The following is a 21392-nucleotide window of genomic DNA, read 5'->3' as shown; positions in this document are numbered from 1 at the left end:
CTTTGTTAGTTAGATGTTTTATGTTTCCATGATGTTTGTTTCTCATTTGAATGCAATTAGGATAGATTAACTTAGGTTTCGTTACATGCTCTAGGTTTCGTTCTATGCTTAGTTCGTTAATTGTTCACTTTATGTTTTCTATAATTCTAGTGCACTTGTAATTTCGATTAGGTTAGCTTTCCTTTACTTACATTGTCTTTCATTTACTAGACTACATTTCATTTAATGCTTTGTTATTTTATTCCTTAGTTTAATTGTGTTGATGATGAAACTCATAGCGTAGAGTGACAATGCGTTGTGGATTAATTATTGACACTTAAATTTCATTCTAATATTATATTAGTTTCCTACTTACTTTGTTTTTCCTTTGTAGATTTAGAATCAAAAACCAAGCAACTCCCATTTCCATATTAAAAACTCCCAAAAATAGGAATAACATACGATCCTAAGTTTATCAATTACTGTTACATTCGTTGGGAGATGACCCGAGTCATCTCTATAATACCTTAGTGTAGAGGGGTTTGGTAATTAACTTCAATTATAATTTGATAAACTCCCGTAGTATGACACTCGAGAGCCCGTATCAAGCTACCGTTGGGAGAGAATAAAACTCTATCTACAAGGATAAACACTATTCTCTTGGAGGTGCCCTGGACCTCTTTGAAGGCGCCTAGGTGTGGACCTCCTAAAATCAACAATAACTTCTTTTTAGGAGTCTATAAAAATTCCTCTGGAGTTAGGAATTAATTAACAATTCTTGTATTCAATTCCTAACTATTTCTGAGTGTTCAACGACTGTAAGAGAATTCTTCGTCTTCAACGAAGGAGAGTTTTTGAGCTTTTCATTGCCTTGCTAAGTTCAAAAGGAAAGAGAAATTCTAACTTCTTCTCAGGGCTATTCACTCCCTTTAGCAAGCTTAATATGGACCTACAATTAGTATCAGAGCAAGGATGCTTTAGAAGGACTAACCGCTGCCTAAAGCAAAGAAGACGATGCTCGGAACAAGCATCCACCCGCCAAAATTCGAGGGGGAGTTTACCGTCTGGAAGTGCAAAATGGAGATATTTTTAAAAATGGATTTTAAAATTTTGTTAACTATTAAATACAATTTTGAAGCACCAAAAGACGAGAATGGAAGAGAACTAGTAGATTTCCCGATGGAGCGAGAAGCAACAGAATGAGTCATGACGAACGGGAAGGTCAAGTTCCATATCCTGAGTATATTGACACTACGTCAATCGAGTAGGTGTCTACGACTCTGTAAAAGAGCTATAGGAAAAATTCCTAGAGCTTCATGAAGGGACCTCCAAAATCAAGCTCAATAGATAGGACCTTCTCTAGAATCAACTGACAAACCTTTAGCTAAAAGGAGAGTCGATCGCTCAATTGCATGCCAAACTGAAAGAGTTGATCATCGGACTCATGAATCTCAAAGAAATGTAAAGAATCAAGATTCGCTAAGGTATGAATTAAATGTATTCCCGAGAACGCCGGAATGGACCTCTATAGTATACTCCTACTATATTTCCAAGGTCCTCGAGATAAGTAATTTAGAGAGTTTATTTTCCACCTTTAAATTACATGAGTCTAGATGCATAGGTCTAAGAAAGGAAAAGGAATTAAGTTAGAATCTAGCGCTGAAAGCCAAGAAAGATGAACCGGACTTCGACACATCTCTCGATGAAGATGAAAGAGCATACATGGTAAGAAAATTTTTAAAATTTTTTAAGTCTAACAAATTTAACAAGTCGCAGGTCAAGAAGCTTCTTTAAGAAAAAAGAAAAATAAGGTCCTACCATTGTAATGAAAAAGGACACATAAAAGAAAACTGCTCAAAGCTAAAGAAAAGGGAGAAAGATAAGGACAAAGGGTAAAGCACAAGAACCTCAAGGCGACTTAGGACGAGACATCATTATCCAAATTCGAGACGGAGCAATACATCAAACTTGTGCTAATGGCAAGTCACCAAGATGAAGAAGACATTGAAAGCTCGTCCGAAATGAGAATCAATAAAGAGGGAGATACATCGGAAGAAAGTAGCAATGAAGGGGAGAGTAGTAGTTATTCAATCTAGGGAAAGTAATTAAATGTGAATATTACTTGCATTTCTTTTATACTTATATGTAATATTTATGTTATAACTATTTTTAAATTTTCTTTAACCCTAATCCTAACTTGGGTTGATGCATATTAAAAAGGAAAAGATTGTAAGTAAGTACCCGTGTTGATTTTGATGTGATCAACTAAGTTAAGTTCCCCTGTTTTATTTTTTATACCTTGTGTCTAATTGTACAGGAGTTTAGGAATACAAGAAGTCAAGCGAAAGATGCATCGAACAAGAAGGATGATACGGGAAGCGAGTCGACGGGCTCAGTGCATCCGAGGAACGAGAATTTGTGGAAAATTAAAGTATATCGGCAAACGAGGAGATGTGGTACGCATCCAAGGGACAAGAAACCAAGGAGGAAGCTTGCTCGAGGAGAATATCGTTGTTGGGTTCGGGTGAGCTCAACTCCAAACGATCGGAGCATCACCCAAAGAAGAGTGAGAAAGAGTTAACTATTTTTAGAGTTTAACTAGTTAAACTGGCTGGTAAAAGGAGCTCTCACCCCTCTTGGTGGAAGGCGCCTCTAGTATGGTTGGAGGCACCCTCGATCCCCTTTGGAGGCTCCCTCATGCCTCTCTTTGAGACGCCTCCAGTAGTCGTTAAGCTCCTATTCGGAGAAAATAAAACTCTATCTATAAGGATAAACACTATCCTTTTGGAGGTGCCTTGGACTTCTTTAGAGGCGACTCTAACCGACGAAAACCAATGATAACTTCTTTCCAGGAGGATATAAAAAGTCCACTGGAGTTATGAATTAATTAATAATTCTTGTATTCAATTCCTAATTGTTTCTAAAAGTTCAACGACTGTAAAGAGGTTTTTTCTACCTTCAATGAAGGGAATTTTTAAAGCTTCTCATTGCCTTAGATTAATAACCACCTAGATTGTAATCAAATAAACTCTTTTTGTCCTCTTACTTATTTTATGCATTTGCTTTTTATTTTTCTAATTGTGCATTCTTGCTAAGTTCAAAAGGCTAGAGAAATTCTAACTTATTCTCAAGATTATTCACCTCCTTTAGTCGACCTAATGCGAACCTACACTTTCTGGGATTCTCGACTCTCTGTTCCTAACTCTTTCTTGGAGGTCCAACAATTCAATTAACTTATAAGACAACTCATCACCTCCTCCTCCCTCCAGGTCATGATGACTTAGTCCACATTCCAACTAGCTCATCGATAATCTACTCTTCTCAGCTTCCGGATGGGATCAACTCATAAACCATCGGGAGCACATCAGAAGATGATCGAAATTTTTCATAAAGGGAGAGTAGTAGTCCGCTAGTTAAAAAAAGACACCATCAATAATACAACTATGGTATGGTAACAAAAATATGACATCCGCTACCCTAACAATCCTATACGGTTGGTTCTACGATCATCTCTGAACAAGTAAATCAAAAAATTATAATTTACTAGTAGAGGAAGAATTTTTTTTTCCAACTTTACCTAAATTCAAATTTTTATCTTATGATAGTAATTTTATCCTACACTAATCAACTTATCCTACCCGAGGCAAAAGTACAACAACTAGGATTATCTAGAACGGAGCAAATTCGTAATCAAAATTTTCTTTAAAGTTGATAAAAAAAATTGAGGATCCATTTATTTTGCAGAAAATATTTTATCTGAATACAATTATAGAAAATTAGAAACCTTTTTAAAAATTTTATATATAAGAAAATGGGTATTTGAAGTGGATATCGCTCCAATTTGTAGATCCGAATCCGATATTGGGAAGGATTGCGCTCGTCGTGGATCGGTTGACAAAATGAGTTAACGGATCCGCCGATGTAACCCTTTTACACGAATGCTACGGCCGCCGCCTGTCTTCCCTATGCACGTAATCACTCGCCCTCGAGTCCTCTCCTCCCAATTCGAAGGAATTGAGCGATCGATCGATCGACGGTGAAGAATCAGGAATAAGCTTTTGAATCGGAGGAGGTGCCTCCTCCGTTGCGCAAGCGACCATGGCCGGTACTACTTCCCTTCTCCCTCTCTCGCTACATCTCAGCTCGCTTTCCCTCTTTCCGTCGCTTCTCTTATTGCCGCTCTTCGCTTCAGATTATGCTCAGGAACAGGAGATGGAGATCGAGGCGCTTCAGGCCATTCTTATGGATGACATCGAAGGTTTAGCTTCAATTTTTGTTTAAATTTTGGATACTTGATGTTGCAAGCGCTGATAACTGCTGCTGTAATGCTTGATTGGCATATTGTTCATCTTATTTTAACTGAATGCGTTAAATTCACAGAGATTGATGCTAGCGACAGTGGCTTAAGCACTCAAAATAGGTGCTTTCGTATTTTGCTAACTCCCCAGGTGATATATCCTCTATTTCTTAAGATTTCCTTATTTTTAACTTCTCTATATCTTAAATTATGTAATTTTTTTCTGTATGCAGTCTTTACTATGTTGTAGCAACGCATTCTATACTGTTTATTAGCTAAAGTCATATTAGCATGTAAGATGACAAAGAATGATACTGCCAATTGCGCTGGATGATTGAACAATTGTCAAAAGAAGATAGAATAACTGATATGTTAATAAAGGAGGAATATGATGAGCAAAGTTGGATTTTCTTTATCAAAGATCCATCACTCGAGATTTCACTCCATGGAGAAAGAAGGTTATAGTACATGGGAGCAAGAAAAGGTACATAACTTGGGGTTGTTAGTCTCTATAAGCTACCCGTGGATGTAGTGCAGATCTGGGACCCAAGGGTTAGTGGTTGCAAAAATATTATTAAGCAATCAAGAAACTGAGCAGGGTCTCATGCCGGACCATCTGGATTGTTAGTCTGTTCAAGAAAAATATTTTCTTCTATTCCTTTTTGGAGGAGAAAATTGGGCATACATTTAATATATCCATTTATGTTGAGAAAGAAAAGACTTTGCCTTGAGATCTTTTGATTTAAACTGGCTAGTAAAACACTTAAACTTTCATCTGGGAGATGTGGCCCACATCCTTAACTTGGGGGGTTGGGGGGAAGGGTACCACCACATGTGGTCATCCTATCTGCCAACACCTTGTAAGAGGAGCCTACTCTGCAATAGCGTGGCCAATCCGACCACAGAGATTTCATCATGTTGGATATTCAACATCCAAATGTTGGCTCAGCAACTACATATATAGGCTCTACTAATTGAAGTTCCCATTATTTCTGTTGCCCTTATGTGCTTTCATAGTAAGAGATTTTTACCAAAGTGTTGGTAGAAGCTTGCCTCTTTCTACATTGAAAGTAAAAATAGTTTATTAATTGATTAAACATAGGAGTAAATAATTAGGGTAATGATATTAATGATTAATGTTACTTGATGGTCTCTCTTTCTGCTCGCTCGGGCTCCTCTCCAAAAAGCTTGATCTGCCTCTCAACTCGCGAGATCCGATGCCCTGAAACATAACATGGATTAGTGTTTGTCGGCACGGCCTCTCTGATGCTCAAGTCAGTCGTCGGAAGAAGTGGACCAAGGAGAAGAAGAAGAGGAAGAAGAAGAAGAAGAAAAGAGATTCAATGGAAAAGAGGCGTCTCTGCTTGCAAGAATAAGAAGATCAACTTCTTGTACTTTACCTCTTCCCTTGCTTATATATATATATATATATATATATATATATATATCTGAAGGGAATCCCCACGTCATTTGCCTTCGCGTCTTTCTACTTCTTCCTGCGTAAGTAAGCGAAGACGAGGTTTTTGACAATCTGTTACCCTTCTTCCACTCCTTGATCGTCATGTAAGACGAGGAAGGCATCAAGGGAACTGCTCCTGACATCCACTACTTGTCTTTCCATTCATTGATTGCCATGTATTACGAAGAAGAAATCAAGGGAATCACTTCTGACACTCACTACTTACCTCTCCATTTATCAATCGCCACGTGTTAATAACCAGAAGCTTCCTAATACTTGATGCATAGCACAATATTTGTTTTAACAAGTAAAGATATCCTTAATTCTTGGTAGAAGGTTTCTTCGAGGATCAATGTGTAATACTTTTGATGCTTGACAAACCCTGTTTATACTACTTCAGAGAGATCCAACCATATTGCTTGGAAGGGCATAACTATATTGCTTGGTGGAGCCTATCTATATCGTTCGACGGAACTTATCTATATTGCTTGAAGGAGCTTAACCATATTGCTCGACGAAACTTAATAATATTGCTTTGTGGATTTGATGATATTGCTCTGCGGAACTTAGTAATATTGCTATGCCAAACTTGATGATATCGCTCTATGGAACTTGGTGATATCGCTGAACAACTTAGTAATATCGCTTAGCTTAGTAATATTGCTTTGCAGAACTTTATGATATTGCTATTTGGAACTTAATGATATATTGCTCTGTAGAACTTGCAGAACTTGATGATATTGCTCGGCGGAGCTTAGTAATATTGCTCTACCAAACTTGATGATACTGCTATGTGGAACTTTGATGATAGTGCTCTGCGGAACTAGGTGATATCGCTATGCGGAACTTAGTAATATTGCCCTCGTTACTTAACCCATTTGCTGGGAGGAACTCAACTATATTGCTTAGAAACAATCCGCTAATGTCATGGGGATAAACCTGCCATCAGATGTTGCTCCTTCAAGTTGAACTGATGAGCGTAATTGAATGAAGGCCGATTAAATGTGTGATCAAAGATAACTGTCCTAGGGATAAATCCGACTACCATCAAATGTCCCTCCTTCAAATCAGATTGAAAAGCGAAGTCGAATGAAGTCTAATTAAATGTGTGATCAAAGATAATTGTCCTGGGGATAAACCCCATTACCATCATTGCTGACTGAAGAGATTATGCTCTCATATTTAGGCAATATGTCTTGCATATTTTCACAACAAGAAAATGATAGCCTTGTCATGTTTCCTTCTTTGTTCAATTCCTAGAGTGTACTAGCAACCTAGTTCAGTAAAACGTTAGTCTGCTTGTCCATTTGGTCAAATCATCTTTATCTCTTTGGTTAATACTAATAATCATGATTGTCAAGTCATGCTACTCCCAACTATCTTTATGCTTAATGCCAGTGGCAAAGAATAAGGAGCTGTAGCTAGAACTCCTAACTTCAGTACTAGAAACTATTTCTTCATGTCTAATCTAAATGTTAGAGAAACCAAACGTATTGTCTTTTGCAGAGTTCATTTTTTCTCCACCAACATTAAATGGCTGATTCATTGGTGATTGAGTGGTTGCTATGGTTTTTTCCTTATATTGGTGTAGTATTCTAGCCCCTTTTCACATTTGTACTAGGTACTGCTTGTATTTTTTTTTCCAGAATTTGATATGCAAGCTGTTTCTTCATATCCTTGTATAAATCATCTATCATTCCCTTGTACAGGATAATGACCTTGACGAGTCAAACACTACTCCAGGTTTGTCCATTGAACTTTATGTGATTTGAGATTAAGTGACCCTTTTGCAAAAATTTGAATGTATTTATCTTAGAAGAAACTGAAGTTCTGAAAATTAGTTCTCAAGTTGATATTTAAGTGATTCCAACTGAAATAATGATTTCTTTTGCAGTTAAAATGGCTCTGATATTTTCTCACACAGAAAATTATCCTGACCAACCCCCACTTCTGAATCTTAAAAGGTAGTTCATTTTTGGAGTTTACAGTTCGGTGTTTAGGATTTCATCTTTTACTTTTGAATTCCTAGGAACTGATTTCATTTTTTGAAACTATTCGTTTTGATCTGCAGCATAAAAGGAATTAAGCCAGAAGATCCAACCATTTTGAGAGAGAAGCTACTCAATGAGGTATATCTTTGGAAATATTTTAAGTGTATACTCTTTCTCTAACAACGAATACTTTTTCACTTTGTTTATCTGCTGACTGCTGGAAAAGTTATTATAGCTTTTTGTATTATCCTTTTTCAGTTATTATTTTGTTAATTTTTATGGCAAGCTTTGTTGTCGTCGTTGTTGTTTTATGGCAAGCCTTGCTCTTGTCAAATTTTGTTCATGTCAACCATGTCAAAGTAGTGCACTTTTCTCATATCGGTGATTTGACAACAAAAAGCAATTGAAGTTCAACAATGTGGATATTATTATCTATCTAGTATAGTTTCGTAAAGTTATGAAGGGGAGCCTTGGCGCAATGGTAAGTTGTAGCTTTGAGACCAAAAGGTCATGGGTTCAAGTACTAGAAACAACCTCTTTCGAAAAGTAAGGTAAGGCTGTGTACAATGGATCCTTCCCCGGACCCCGCATAGCGGGAGCTTCGTGCACCGGAGTGTCCCTTTTTTTATAGTTTCGTAACTGCCTTTCCAGGTCAAATATAATTTATTTTTCTTAACATGGGACTTCCTGTCATGAGGCCTACAGAAAATCTTGCTAATTATTATCTCTTGCAATGTCTTCTCAAACATTTATTCAGTTCGTGACTTGCAACCTCAGTTCTTTCTCTAATAAGGGAATTCTTATCATTGTGATCCCAATAGTTGCCCACTTGTTTCTCAGGCATCCGAGAATCTTGGCATGGCAATGATCTACACACTCGTCACCTCAGCTAAAGAATGGTTGAGTGATAAGTACCGGAATGATGCTGCAGCTGACAATGATGAAAACGACGCATCTAAAGATGAGGTATGCTACTGTAGACACAAGCTTCTGAATTTCTTTTTACGTTTTTGGAATTTAATAATTTGAAGCCTGAACCTTGATCAATATTCTCAATTGCATGCTGTTTGGTGTACTGATCTGGGATGTAATTGTTAGTATTGTGGTTAACTTAAGCTCTCCCATAGCAAAGTTACTCCATCACCATGTTGAATCCACTGTTCCTGGTAGTTACTTAAGAAAAGTACAGCATATATTTTCATGTTTTCCTTTTGACCTTGTCCTCAAAATTCCAGATAATCGTTCCTCATGGCGAGCCTGTTACTTTGGATTCTTTTGTTGCCTGGAGAGAGAGATATGAAGCTGAACTAGCACTTGAGCGTGCCAAGTAAGAAATTCTCTCTTTATTGGAAGTATGGTATTATGTTGATGGATGAATAAAGTAGAAGCTTAAAATAGCGACAATGTCATCATACCATCAAAATTATTGAAGATCTGCATAGATGAAGCAAATAGTGCTCATGCTGATACATCAAATTTAGCGATGCAAGAAGGTACCTTCATTCGGCAACCCTGCCGGACTTGTTTAAATACCAATTTTGGATGATAAACAGGTTTCCAAACCCGCAGATATCCATTGATGTCTAGGTAAATTATATGAGTGCCCATAGATACCTGAAACCAGTGTAATTTTAAGCAAATTTGAACCCTGCAAAGCCCAGCTAAGGCACAATCCACTCTACTGTGTACAACTTGTGACGTTAGTAAGGATGTTTGCTTTAATCTCTTGATGTTAAACACTGGAAGTCTATATAATGAACACAGGCTGATGCCCGAATCTGCTTTAACCACTACGAAGGAGAAGAAGCTTTCTGGAAGACAATGGTTTGAAAGTGGACGGCATACTATGGTATCTATTCTGGTCTCATTTCATCACTTTATTTCTATATTGACTCTGATATAAACCCTATTAATGTCTCCTTATCTTTCATCCACACTTGGTCTTCCCAAGTAGCTACATCACTTGAAGTTTTTTAGCTCATCAGTAGCATTGTTATCTTCTCGTATTCTTTTCATGTTATGACAATTCATGGTTTTTTTTTTAACAGAAAGGTGCAAATACAGTTAACGAGGAGTCTGAAGATGAAGAGGAAGATATCGAGTTTGATGATGACTTTGAAGGTTATCATTTATCCTAAATTTTCATTTTTGCAATCGGAATTTAACTATTGTAACATTACTGAACTCTGTAAGCAATTTTTTGATTTGGTGTTGCAGATGATGAGGAAGATATGCTCGAGCATTACTTGGCAGAGAAATCCGGAAAGTGAACTCTCTAGTTTCTATCGAATTTTGAGTTGTTGAGTTTCGTATCAATCTTGATCATTATTACTAAGTGATGGTTTGGAATGTGTTATACTTCAATATTAAACCCAGTATATGCTATTAAAATTAGGAGCAAGATTAGTTGCATCGGTATCTATATTTAAATGGAAGACCCCTTCTGTGCTTCTCAAATGTTTGTTGCATGATAGACCAGTTCTTTCTCTTCTAGGCACTCCTAGTGATATTAGATCACAAATACATGATAAAATTGAAATGGTTTTTTTGTGTGTGTATATATTTATCAAATTTTAAAATATCCTTCTATAAATATTCTTGATACATTTAAAATATTCCCTTTTACAAATTATAGTTAGTGGTGGACATAGTTTCGTTGATCCTTTTTTTCATATTGAATCCAATTATTTAATTTTATTTTTTTTTATATCGACAATAATTGGTGTATTGAATAATCATATTACTGCATAAGCCGAGTTGGTTTAATTTGATTGTTTTACTAATCTCTGACCAAACATTACCTTTTTACCATTTACTCTGATTGCCCAACGGTGTTAATAATTAACGATAATATGGTAAAAGCTTTTTTTTTCTCATTTAAAACTCTGGAATCATCTCGAAGAATCAGATAATGTTTTAGAGTATTCATACCAATTTTTTTTATCCACAATATATAGTTAATACTAATTTTTTTATTCAAAATATATAATTTAAGATACAAAATTCATATATCAGCTTCTCTAGTTTGTCCCCCTTCTTGAAAATAAAATTTATTTATTAAATTTAGAGAAGTATTATTTATAAATATAAAATTTAAAATATAAATCATATGTGCACTTTTGTTATGATGTCTTCTAGGCGTGGGGCTCCGCCAACTCAATTGCACATTCTAGGCACACATGCCTCACCCACAATCATACATTCTAGGAGCGCATGCTTGAGATGCAATGTAGCCATAAAAAAGAGTAAGATTTGGATTAGATTATATATCATTCATATTCATCTTTATTTATTAAATCTGTCCACTTACTCATCTTCATACTTATCTGACATTTAACTTTTATCCTTATTTCTCTATATGTCAGAGGATCGGATATTCATATCTTATCTATCATCTTATTACTAGTTATATTTTTTTAAAAAAATAAATTATTTCATTAGAATATTTATTAAATTCTTAAAAAATATAAGATTTAGTGAGGATATATAATTTTGATATGTCACATCCCTCATGTAGCATATTCCATTAGCACTTTAAAAAAATTCATTCTGAATTTTAACTCTTAAATCTTAAATAAAATCTAAATAAATAAAAAAAAATTAAAAGCTCATGTTACACTTGGCACACATAGCACTTATAGCACTCAGTGTATAAAATTTCATCCAATAGAGATCCTCTGATCTATTTTTTAATAGATCAAGCTCCTAATCCACTACAATGATAAATAAAATTTAATAAACCTTCACCTGTTAAACAAGTGAAGGTCATTGAATTCATCTACAGATTGGACCAAGGATCCCACCTAGATTTTATCACATTCGTTTTCATATTTAAACTCAAAAATATTCATATCTGAATATTTAATTATTTAATATGGTAAACAAACTATTCCTTAAATCGGATAATAAATTTAAAATTTTCAGCCGATTCGAAGAAAAAGGCAGTGGAACGTAACTTGACTCCGTATATTTATATACCCACACCCTTCCCGCTCTGCCTTTTCTGTTCGAAGCCGTCCGGCGCCTCCTGCGAATCCGTATACAATTCTTCACCTCGCGTTCTATTTTTTTTTTTTTTTTAGACGCTTCGTCTCCTCTTGTCGACCTTAGAGGACCTGGGTTCTGGTTTTTGTTTTCTTTTGTTTTGGTTGTAAGGTGGACGAATCCTGGGACAACGGTGGTTAGGAGTTTCTCGACTACGAAAAAGAAGAGGAAGAGGAGAAGACCCCCGATTCATCTTTTTTCTGATGCCAATTCTTCCCCTTCGCTTTGATTTCATCGCAGACGCTTCCTCTCGGGCTTGAATCATCGGATTCCTATCTTCATGGTTAGTTCTCGGCGGTATCCAGGTGTCTCATTCTTCGATCCGCTGGATCTGTGTTGTGATCTAAGATGAGTCTGCTTTGGCTGTAGGACGGGTGAAGCCAGGGACATGGTTAAGAGGAAGAGGAAGAGGGAGAAGGCCCATAGGGCACCATCTACTACGGTTTATAGTTGTAGGTAAGGAACATTGAAGAAAAAACCCTACTCATAGTAAAAGAAGAAATTACATTGTTCTGTTTATATTTCAATTCAGAATTTGCTAATCTGTAGTCAACTTCAAAAGTCGACCATATTCTATAATTTTATCATGCAAAAACTCTTTTGGATTCGCTATTTTCTTTGGTGATAATTATTACTGATATATTCTACTATCTGCTGAGATGACTGGACAGCAATTGCTCTGTTCCTTGATCATAGTTGTTTGAAGCATATAAATGATCAAATCATTTATACATTTGCTTTAATCTCAAAAAGATTACATCTTTCTGGTGTGACTGTATTTTGAAACTTCGGGCTTTGTGTTTCGTGCTTTATGGATCTTGGTATATTCGGTTTAAGGTTTCAATGTGGCGCTTGCAGGTTTTTCTGCTTATTAAAGATGGGAATTTGCATGTTCCAGACACATTGTCCATTAATGCTCACTTCTTTTTTAAATTGTTCGGTCGGCCATGTTGGCCGCTAATTGGGTCCTTCCGGATCATTAGCAGGTAGAAATGAACCAGGATCCTCTAGTCTGTATTTAGGAGATCAGATTCTGATTTACTACAGTGATTAGAAGAATTTAATGATGCTTATCTGTTAAATCGATGGGGGCCATACAATTTCTCCAATAACTGCTCCTGGTCCAAGAGCGGAACAGGGTAGACAGGACCAGAGGTCTGGTCCCGTCTGGACAGAAATGAGATCACTTTGTAGATCTTACTTTCCAACTGTGTGTTCATTAGGGTTGTTTTTGTGCTGGTCGTGGCTGATTAGGCCAGCACTGGTCTCTTATTGGGCTGATCTGCTCATTTTGGAGTTATTGAGTTTTTTACGTGCAATAGACTCTTTTGGGGCCAAGCAAGTAGACAATGCCTCTGGGTTCTTGGGTAAATTTCACCCTGCCTATACAGGTACTGCCCCAACCTCTCACAATGAGGTGGTGAGACTCACTATTTAAGTGTGGGTCCCACCATCCCAATGTGAGAGATTGGGACAGTGCCTGTACAGGCAGGATCGAATTAACCGGATTCTTGAAGGCCGTTATAAAAATGTTGCTGACTGTGGATGGAGGCTATTGGACGGTTACTGGACTCTTGATGAGCCGTTATAGGATTATATATATATATTTTCTTCAAAAAGATGATTGGTTTTAACCTGGAAATTTTTTTTCCCTATTATCAAAATAAATCGAACAACCCAATATTTTCAAACTCCCATAACGTGCTTAGATGTGATTTGAACTCTTGTTTTTGGTTCAAGATTATTATTAATAATCTTGATTATCTATTCAAGATTATTAATAAAAACTTTATTTCGTTTTTAAGTAATGAGATTCTTTGATCATAATGTATATCTGATATGTCAATAAATGAGACATACAATCCAGAATAAGAAAATGTGAGATTTTTCATGATTTCAAATTTAAAAAATCTAAAATTACCCTCAAAGATTTATTGTTTAGGATAAAAATATGCAAAATAATTTATTAAATGACAATGGCCATACTTATACCGCCGACACACGAAGTCATAATCACAGAAGCATCCCAACTCGTGAAATCCTAGCAGAGGCTTTCTCATTCCGCGAAACCTACTCCGGCTTTCGAACGCGTCCTCACTCCACGAAAACCTTAGCGGCATTCCACTCGGGAAGGCGCAGTTTTCCTTACTCGCGATCGCAAAAAATCCTAGTGGCATTGTTTATAGGTATATATTTAATTAACAGCAAGATTTTGAGATTTTTTTTTTGTCTGGTTAGTCGTTATGGAATCTAGATCTTGAACTGTTATTTTTTTCCCCTATGAAAGACCATATTTTTAAGCTGAGCATTTCTCGTTGTTTTCTTCCTTGGATATCTCTGATGAATTTCTGTCTAGGTTTGTTTGTTTTAACATTGTCTCACTGTCTTTTTACCCTTTTTACTTACAGCAAAGCTATTGAGTATGACAATGATGTCAATGAATGCATATTATGTAATTTCCTTGACATGGTGATCATGTAGTTTTGATTTAGTTAAGTTCTGTTTAGTTCTCGCTAGTTTGCTTCATACTCTGAAATAACTTTGATTTAATTAAGTTATGTTTAGTTCTTGATTAATTATTACTGTTTAGTTCTTGCTAATTTGATATTTTCCTACCATCTCTTGGTTCAGGGATAATGCTAAATTTTGCAACTTGTAAGTCGAACCTACAAATTATGTTTCAATTGATCCTTAGGCAATTCAGTTCTAAGTTCAGAAATTGCTAATTCCATTCTTGTATTTCCTGTTTAAAGCAACCCCCAGTTAGATGACTTTATACCTACCAGTCTCCTTAGCAGTAATATGGATTTCTGCAATTCCAGTACTCCTCGTAGTTATCTTGGAATACCTCAGGCTCAATATGCAAGTCTTTGAGTCATGAAAGAGTGAGCGTCATGGGGAAGAAGGAACACCAAATGATAATGAAAAGATAAGAGCTTCACTTGAAATTGATCTGTATTTAGGGAACTACAATAGGACTTGGGAACTACAATAGAACTTGGGACACACATGTAATAGTTGATACCTCAATTGCAATCCTTCTTTCCTAATCCTTCAATGTTAAGAGATCTACACCAAGAATTCAAAACTCAATAGATAAAAGATCAAACTGAATCCTTCAAAAACCCAGCAAATCCTTCCTTTAATCTTCTCTTAGTTTTTTTTTTATTGTCAGCTCACTCTGGATTTTGTTTTTTCAATCTAGAGATTTATGAACCAACTCTCTTGTTTGCATATGGTAATTTTTTTTCCAACTCATCTTCTCACACTTCTAGAAATCATACAAGAGTATAATGATTAATGCCCTTTTATCTAATCACTTAAGAAAACTTACAAATTTACTGTTTGGTTCAACTTGCAAAAATAATTAATGTTTGATTATAAGTCCAACTTGCAAACAAAATTCTGTGTTTGAAACAGAATTGTAGGTTTATATTCAGTATTATTAGTTTTCAGTTTTATTAGAATTTGAGATTTTCCACCTTGCTAATTTACTATTTGGCTCATTGTTCTATTTACATAATAGGTTGATATATGGCTTGGTTAGCAATAAGGCAAGAGATGAAGATGATTTTTGTACTCATTATGCACATGAAGACGATAGAAAACGAGTTATTTATGCTTTTATCGTTGATAATTGTCTTAGCTATTAAGAGAAAGAGTGCTAGATTGAGGAGGAGCATATCATATGTTTATCAAGCATTGTCTAGATATAATATTAGGTCTATAAACTTAAATGAGATGGTTTTTCATAGTGATTGACAATGTATTGATAAGGATGGATAGAAGGTCTTTAGGCAAACTTTGTTATTTAATAACAACTCATGGAAAATTGAAAGGAAGTAGAAATATGTCAATTAGTGAACTTGTAATATATTTTCTTTACATTATTGCACATAATGTGAAGAATAAGATCCTAAAACGCCAAACAGCTAGATCTTGCGAGAAAGTTAGTATACAATTTCATTAGTTTTGAACTCTATTCTGCGGTTACACAATATTTTGCTTAAGAAGCAAGAACCAATCCCAGAAAATTACACGGATGAGAGGTGGGAATGGTTTAAGGTACAAGTATATAATTTCTATTAAATTATTTTTTAAAACATTTAATGTACACAATAAAGTAATTTAATTTTATGATACTTCTTTGAGTAGGGTTGTTTGGGAGCATTAGATAAGACTTATACTAATGTCAATGTTCCGGCAGTTGATAGACCTACGTATTGAACCAAAAAAGGTGAAATTGCAACCAATGTTTTGAGCGTATACATACCGAACATGCAATTTAGTAAGGGATGCTATTAGTATGAGGAATGACTTAGAGAGGTATTTTGGCATTTTCAATGTGAGATTATTTTTGCTTGTTGTATTCTCGATAATTTCATAAGGTATGAAATGATAATTGATCCAATAGAAACATGGGTTATTTGGAAGATTTAATTTCAGTTTTCAATTGACAGAAAGAGTCAAAAGATGGTAAAAGTAAAGTAGTAGTAATGACCAATGATGCACTAATTTTATAGCCAATTCTATCAATTTTAGTTGAATAAGTAGAAAATTCAATGGCTACAAAGTTCAAAAAAAAAACTCAAAGCACCAAATACTTGTGGACAAAACAAGAAGATGTTATATTAATTGACTGTCTTGTTGAGTTAAGAAAAGATTCAACTTGAAAGAGCGAGAATAGGCTACCGGTTGGATAGGAGGTTGGATAGGAGGCCTATATATTTTTACCCTGTGAGCTATGGCTTCCCACTTCTACACCATGTATTCATAGTATTATTTTTTTTTTTTACAAAAAAATGTATTAATCATCAACTGATTGAAAAGGTTCTTTTTACAAATTATGGTGACTCTTCTAACGAAGGAAAAATGATTGACTGTGTCATTGATAAGTTCTATTGTGTAATTTTAAAATTTATACATGAATTGTATTTATTTATTAAATATATCATCAACCTAATAATATTAATATTATTAAATAAATTAATTTTTATTGTATTACTTGGATTAAACCAAATATTAGGTTATATTTTATTTTTTATAATCTTAGTTATGTGTTTATTTAGTAATCAAATAATAATAATTTGAACTAAACACATTATCCAGAGTATTCAGAGTATTGTCTAGAGAGTTCATCCCAATGTTAACTATCACATCATAGTTCAACTAATTCTCTATAAACTTTTTTTATTATTTTTTTAAATAAATTTAGTTAATTCTTATTAGTTGATATAATTAATTTTTAATTTGATTTAATTTTAATTCAATTCAATTAGCTAATAATAAATTAATTTTTGATTAATTAAATTAATTTATATACTGAATTAATCAAATGCCCCTCCCAAGGGTAAAGCTCATGCCCCCAGGGCAAGCTGATGTCGATATGCTATTTGGACTCCTCAAATGTGAGTTGGAATTTATCTTTAGATGACCCTACTCTGGCCCTAACGGGCTGCTAGTAGGTTACATTTCGATAATTTAACAGGCCCTACTGGCAACTACTGATACTCATATTTGAGATTCCTTAGATAATTTAGTCGGCCTTTAATGAGTAGTATGGCCTGTCAAGGACTGTTAATGGTTTGTGTTTCGATGATTTAATGGGCTAAGCCGGCTGTTGATGGGTAATTGTTAAGTAAATTATAGCAGCAATCCGTACATTGTTATTGATTTGTAATTGACCGTGATATTGGCATTCAATCGGATTCTGTCGTCCTGGGCCGCATCATGTATCAACAACTGCAATGACCCTTCCTGTCTGTTAATGGTGTGCCAATGAGTTCCATCATCATCATTAAATCGCCTTTCCACGGCCAGTAGGTATACGAAATTATAGCAACCTGGCCTGGCCTGGCCTGGCCTGGCCTGACAAGGCAAAAATTCAAAGTTGAAGTGAGTACTTTCTGAATGAGATTAATACCAGTAACAGTGAAACCAGATTCGAGGAGAAAGAAAAAATAAATCGTGTTTGCCTAGTCCTCGGTGAAATCATCTGGATGCAAAGAATCTATCAGTATGTTTGAATAAGAAACATGAATAGTTGCAAGCATGGAGAAGAATATTGAAGATAAAAAAAATAAAATAAAATCAGAACCTGTATATCGCAAACATGCCTGCTGACCTATTGATCGGTTAAATCAGTAGAGCAAGAAAAACCCTTGAACCTTAGATTCATCATTTTTGCAGAAGCAGAGAACTTCTAGAGGAACAAAAGGAAAACCTGAAATTAATCCTCTTTTGTTGGATATAAGGTGTTGGTTCCTTTGGAAGCCGGCTAGAAGGGGAAGGATAAATTGTCCTGCATAAAATCAAAAGAAAATCCTTCTCGGACTTTTAAATTAATATTTGCATAAATAAATAAACGCAATAAACTAAAAGAAAAGTCACAAGAGTTTACTTAGTTACAACCAGGGAGGTTGTTAATATTGGTGCAATATCCCTTGGATCAAGGTTGACTTGGTTGACTAAGTTTGAGAAGACTCAAGCTTGAGTCTTAATGTTTGGATTTTGATATTTGACAATACATGGAGACTGACAATACATAGAGATTGTAGGAGCAATCGTTCATTTGGGGAGATTATTGGTACAATTCTCCTCTGATCAAGGTTGACCAATTAGATGTGAAGAAGAGTCAAGTAGGTCAAAACTAGCTGGATACTTGACTGGGAAGTCATGATGAGTGAAGCCAGACAGTTGAAAAATCCTGATGAGTGAAGCCAGGTGAAAGACCTAGTGAGTGAAGCTAGGTAGAGGAGAAATCCTGGTGAGTGAAGCCAAGTGAAAGACCTAGTGAGTGAAGCTAGACAGAGGAGAAGTCCTGGTGAGTGAAGCAAGGCAGTTTGGAAATCATGGTGAGTGAAGTCAGGTGAAAGACCTAGTGAGTGAAGCTAGACAGTATGAAAATCCTAGTGAGTGAAGTTAGGTGAAGGCCCTGGTGAGTGAAACCAGACACGTGGAAATCCAGGTGGGTTAAGGTTGACCGGACATCTAGTATTGAGAAGTCCAAGTAGGTCAAAGGATTGACCGGATACTTGGCACGAGGAGAAAAGTCCAAGTAGGTCAAAGTGATTGACCGGACACTTGGTGAGGAAGTCCTAATAGGTCGAGAGTGGCTGGATACTAGGCATGATGTCCCAACAGGTCATGATTGATCGAATGTTGATTTTAGGGACTTCGAACTTGATTTGGCAAGTCACAAGTGAGCCGAATCGATCAACCGATCGATTGACTCATACCCAATCGATCGGTTGATCGATTGGGTGAGATGCCGTGACAAAACTTCTCCCAATCGATCAGTGGGGAGAATCGTCATTCGCACAGAAGTCCTCCCAATCGATCAGCCAATCTATTGGGAGCTTCCAATCGATCGGGTGATCGATTGGGAGGTTGGAAAATCGCGAGAAGTCTTGAATCGATCGAGCAATCGATTCAGGCAATTTCCATAGAGCACAGAGACGCTCTGGATCGATCAATCCAAAGCCTCCCCAATCGATTGAGAGCAATTCAATCGATTGGGATCCGACCGTTGGCACTGGATAAAGCGGTTGCAAGCGTCTTCTTCAGCACTTCTTCGCCTGATTCTTCTCCAATCTACACAGCGATTTCTCTGAGCTCTCATCGCCAGTTCTTGGAGACAAGTGCTGGTGCATGTCCAAGTCAAGAGGCGATCTACAACAAGAAGAAGAAGCTAGGGTTAGGGTTTATGCTGTAAATCTTATAAGATTTTACTTGTATTTGCTTCCCTTTCTTTCTTCTTGTACTGAGAGTGTTGTAAGACTTCTCCGCCTTCAGTAGTTACCGTAAATGAGTGTTTTTCATAGTGGAGTGTGTGTCACGTGTGGATTCTTAGATTAGTCACCTCTTCTTGAGGTGGATACCAAGTAAATCCTTGTGTTAGCGTTGTATTTTTGTTTCTTGTACATTCCGCTGCATATCATCACCAAGAAGCAAGCTACGACGAGCGCGACGAGCTATTCATCCCCCCCCCTTCTAGCTACAAATGGACCCTAACAGCTAATCCAAGGAGAATGAAGTGCAATAGATATCTCCTTTCAAGCGGAGAAGTCTCTTACAGCATTCAAACACAGAAAAATAAGAAGCTAAACTAACAATGAAAGCATAGTATTGTAATCAAAATTACTTGTCTTGTTGAGCTTTTTCGACCAAGGCTATATTTATAGCCTTGGTCGGGGCGCCTAGAACCCTTCCAGGCGCCTTGGAAGGGATAAAACTTTATCTCTTCTCGCATAGATTGCTTTTGACTGCGATCTAGATAACATCCAAGTCCGGGCGCCCGGAAGGGTTCTGGGTGGCCCGGATTGGTCCGAGCGTCCGGACCAAAAAAGTCAACAGTGTTGACTTTTTCGATTCGGGTCTTCTGCTCCGGTTCAACTCGCCTCAATCCGGGTCTTCCGCTCTGGTTTCGCTTGCTTGGGTGATCTTGGCCATCCGGAATAGAGCTCACCCGAACTCAACTTCCGGCTTTCTCGAGCAGGCTTCCGCTCCGTCTTCTCGTCCCTCGGAATCGTCGCATGCTTCATTCTCGTCCACCGGCGTACTGATCCGCAGCTCTTCATTCCTCGGACGCACTGAGCCCGTCAGCTCTCTCCCGTGCCGACCTTCTCGCTAGCTGCATCTTTTGCTCCCCGAGCAATCTTCCGCTCCGACTTCTCGTCTCTCGAAAACACCGCACGCTTCCTTCTCGCCCGTTGGTGTACTCTTCCGCAACACTTCATCCCTCGGACGCATCGAGCCCGTCGGCTCTCTCCCATGTCGTCCTTCTCGCTTGTCACGTCTTCCGCTCGACTTCTTGTGCTCCTAAACTCCTGCACACTTAGACACAAGATTAAACCATCACGTAACCTAATTTAACTCGTTTGATCACATCAAAACAACCTTGGGATTCCAACAATCTCCCCCCTTTTTGATGTGAGCGACCTAAGTTAAGCTAAGATTAACTAACATAAATTAAGAGTAATAAAATTTTACATGAAAGTGCAAAAAGATAAAAAAATAATAATTTAATGTTATCTCCCCCTAGACTTAATATTCCCTTCTCCCCCTTTGATTACATAAAAAATAGGATTCCTTAAAACGTCTAAGGGTATATTTTCAAGACAAATAAGAGAATTTAAACTCTGAATTCATAAGTTAAAATGACTTGACAGAAAAATTGTTAATCTTAAATATAAGTTTTTTTAAAAAATGATAGTGAAAGTCTTAAGTCAATTTTTGAAATCTTAAAATATTTTTCTAAAAAATAGAATATGCATTTTAACATAAGAAAATACATTTTCAATATTTAAACAAATTGTATTGGGATAAACCTTTAAAGTAATTGAATAAACTCAAACAGATTTTTTTTTGTAAAAAAAATTACAAAAAGAATAATGCTAACATACTCTTAAAAACAAAACAAAAATTAAATTATTGCTAATTATTTTCTACTTAAATTTTCATTTTAATTTATCATAATTTCTCAAATTTAAAACGGAGAATTTTAAACATACAGAAAATTTTAAACTCTATATTTGTTCCTCTGGCATGTCATTTTCTATTTTTAATTTGTCGAAATCCTCTAATCGACAAATTGTTGCTTGAGTTTCTTTTAACTCACTAT

General features: G+C 36.2%; 1 protein-coding gene and 1 long non-coding RNA gene across 2 annotated transcripts; both read left to right on the top strand.

Moving 5' to 3' along the window:
• Positions 1-3920: 3920 nt before the first annotated feature.
• LOC122051238 (RWD domain-containing protein 1-like) lies at positions 3921-10176 on the top strand. Its single transcript, XM_042612254.1, has 11 exons — positions 3921-4084; positions 4172-4237; positions 4360-4427; positions 7445-7478; positions 7630-7699; positions 7807-7864; positions 8567-8692; positions 8962-9053; positions 9491-9575; positions 9775-9847; positions 9944-10176. The coding sequence occupies exons 1-11, from the start codon at positions 4078-4080 to the stop codon at positions 9994-9996; spliced, it is 732 nt and encodes a 243-aa protein (XP_042468188.1). The 5' UTR covers positions 3921-4077; the 3' UTR covers positions 9997-10176.
• A 1711-nt stretch (positions 10177-11887) lies between these two features.
• Positions 11888-12260, top strand: LOC122051239. Its single transcript, XR_006131403.1, has 2 exons — positions 11888-12053; positions 12140-12260. It is a non-coding gene; the product is annotated as an uncharacterized LOC122051239 (long non-coding RNA).
• Positions 12261-21392: the final 9132 nt, after the last annotated feature.

The sequence above is a fragment of the Zingiber officinale genome, chromosome 3A (assembly GCF_018446385.1).
Source record: "Zingiber officinale cultivar Zhangliang chromosome 3A, Zo_v1.1, whole genome shotgun sequence".
Taxonomy (NCBI): domain Eukaryota; kingdom Viridiplantae; phylum Streptophyta; class Magnoliopsida; order Zingiberales; family Zingiberaceae; genus Zingiber; species Zingiber officinale.
Note: the sequence above shows the minus strand (reverse complement) of the source record. Positions and strands in the feature narration are given on the sequence as shown.

What these genes read in the sequence shown, in the direction of transcription:
- LOC122051238 (XM_042612254.1), top strand. An exon ending in TCTTATGGATGACATCGAAG is followed by an intron (nt 4,238 to 4,359) that starts GTTTAGCTTCAA and finishes TTAAATTCACAG; the next exon opens with AGATTGATGCTAGCGACAGT. An exon ending in ACGACGCATCTAAAGATGAG is followed by an intron (nt 8,693 to 8,961) that starts GTATGCTACTGT and finishes TCAAAATTCCAG; the next exon opens with ATAATCGTTCCTCATGGCGA.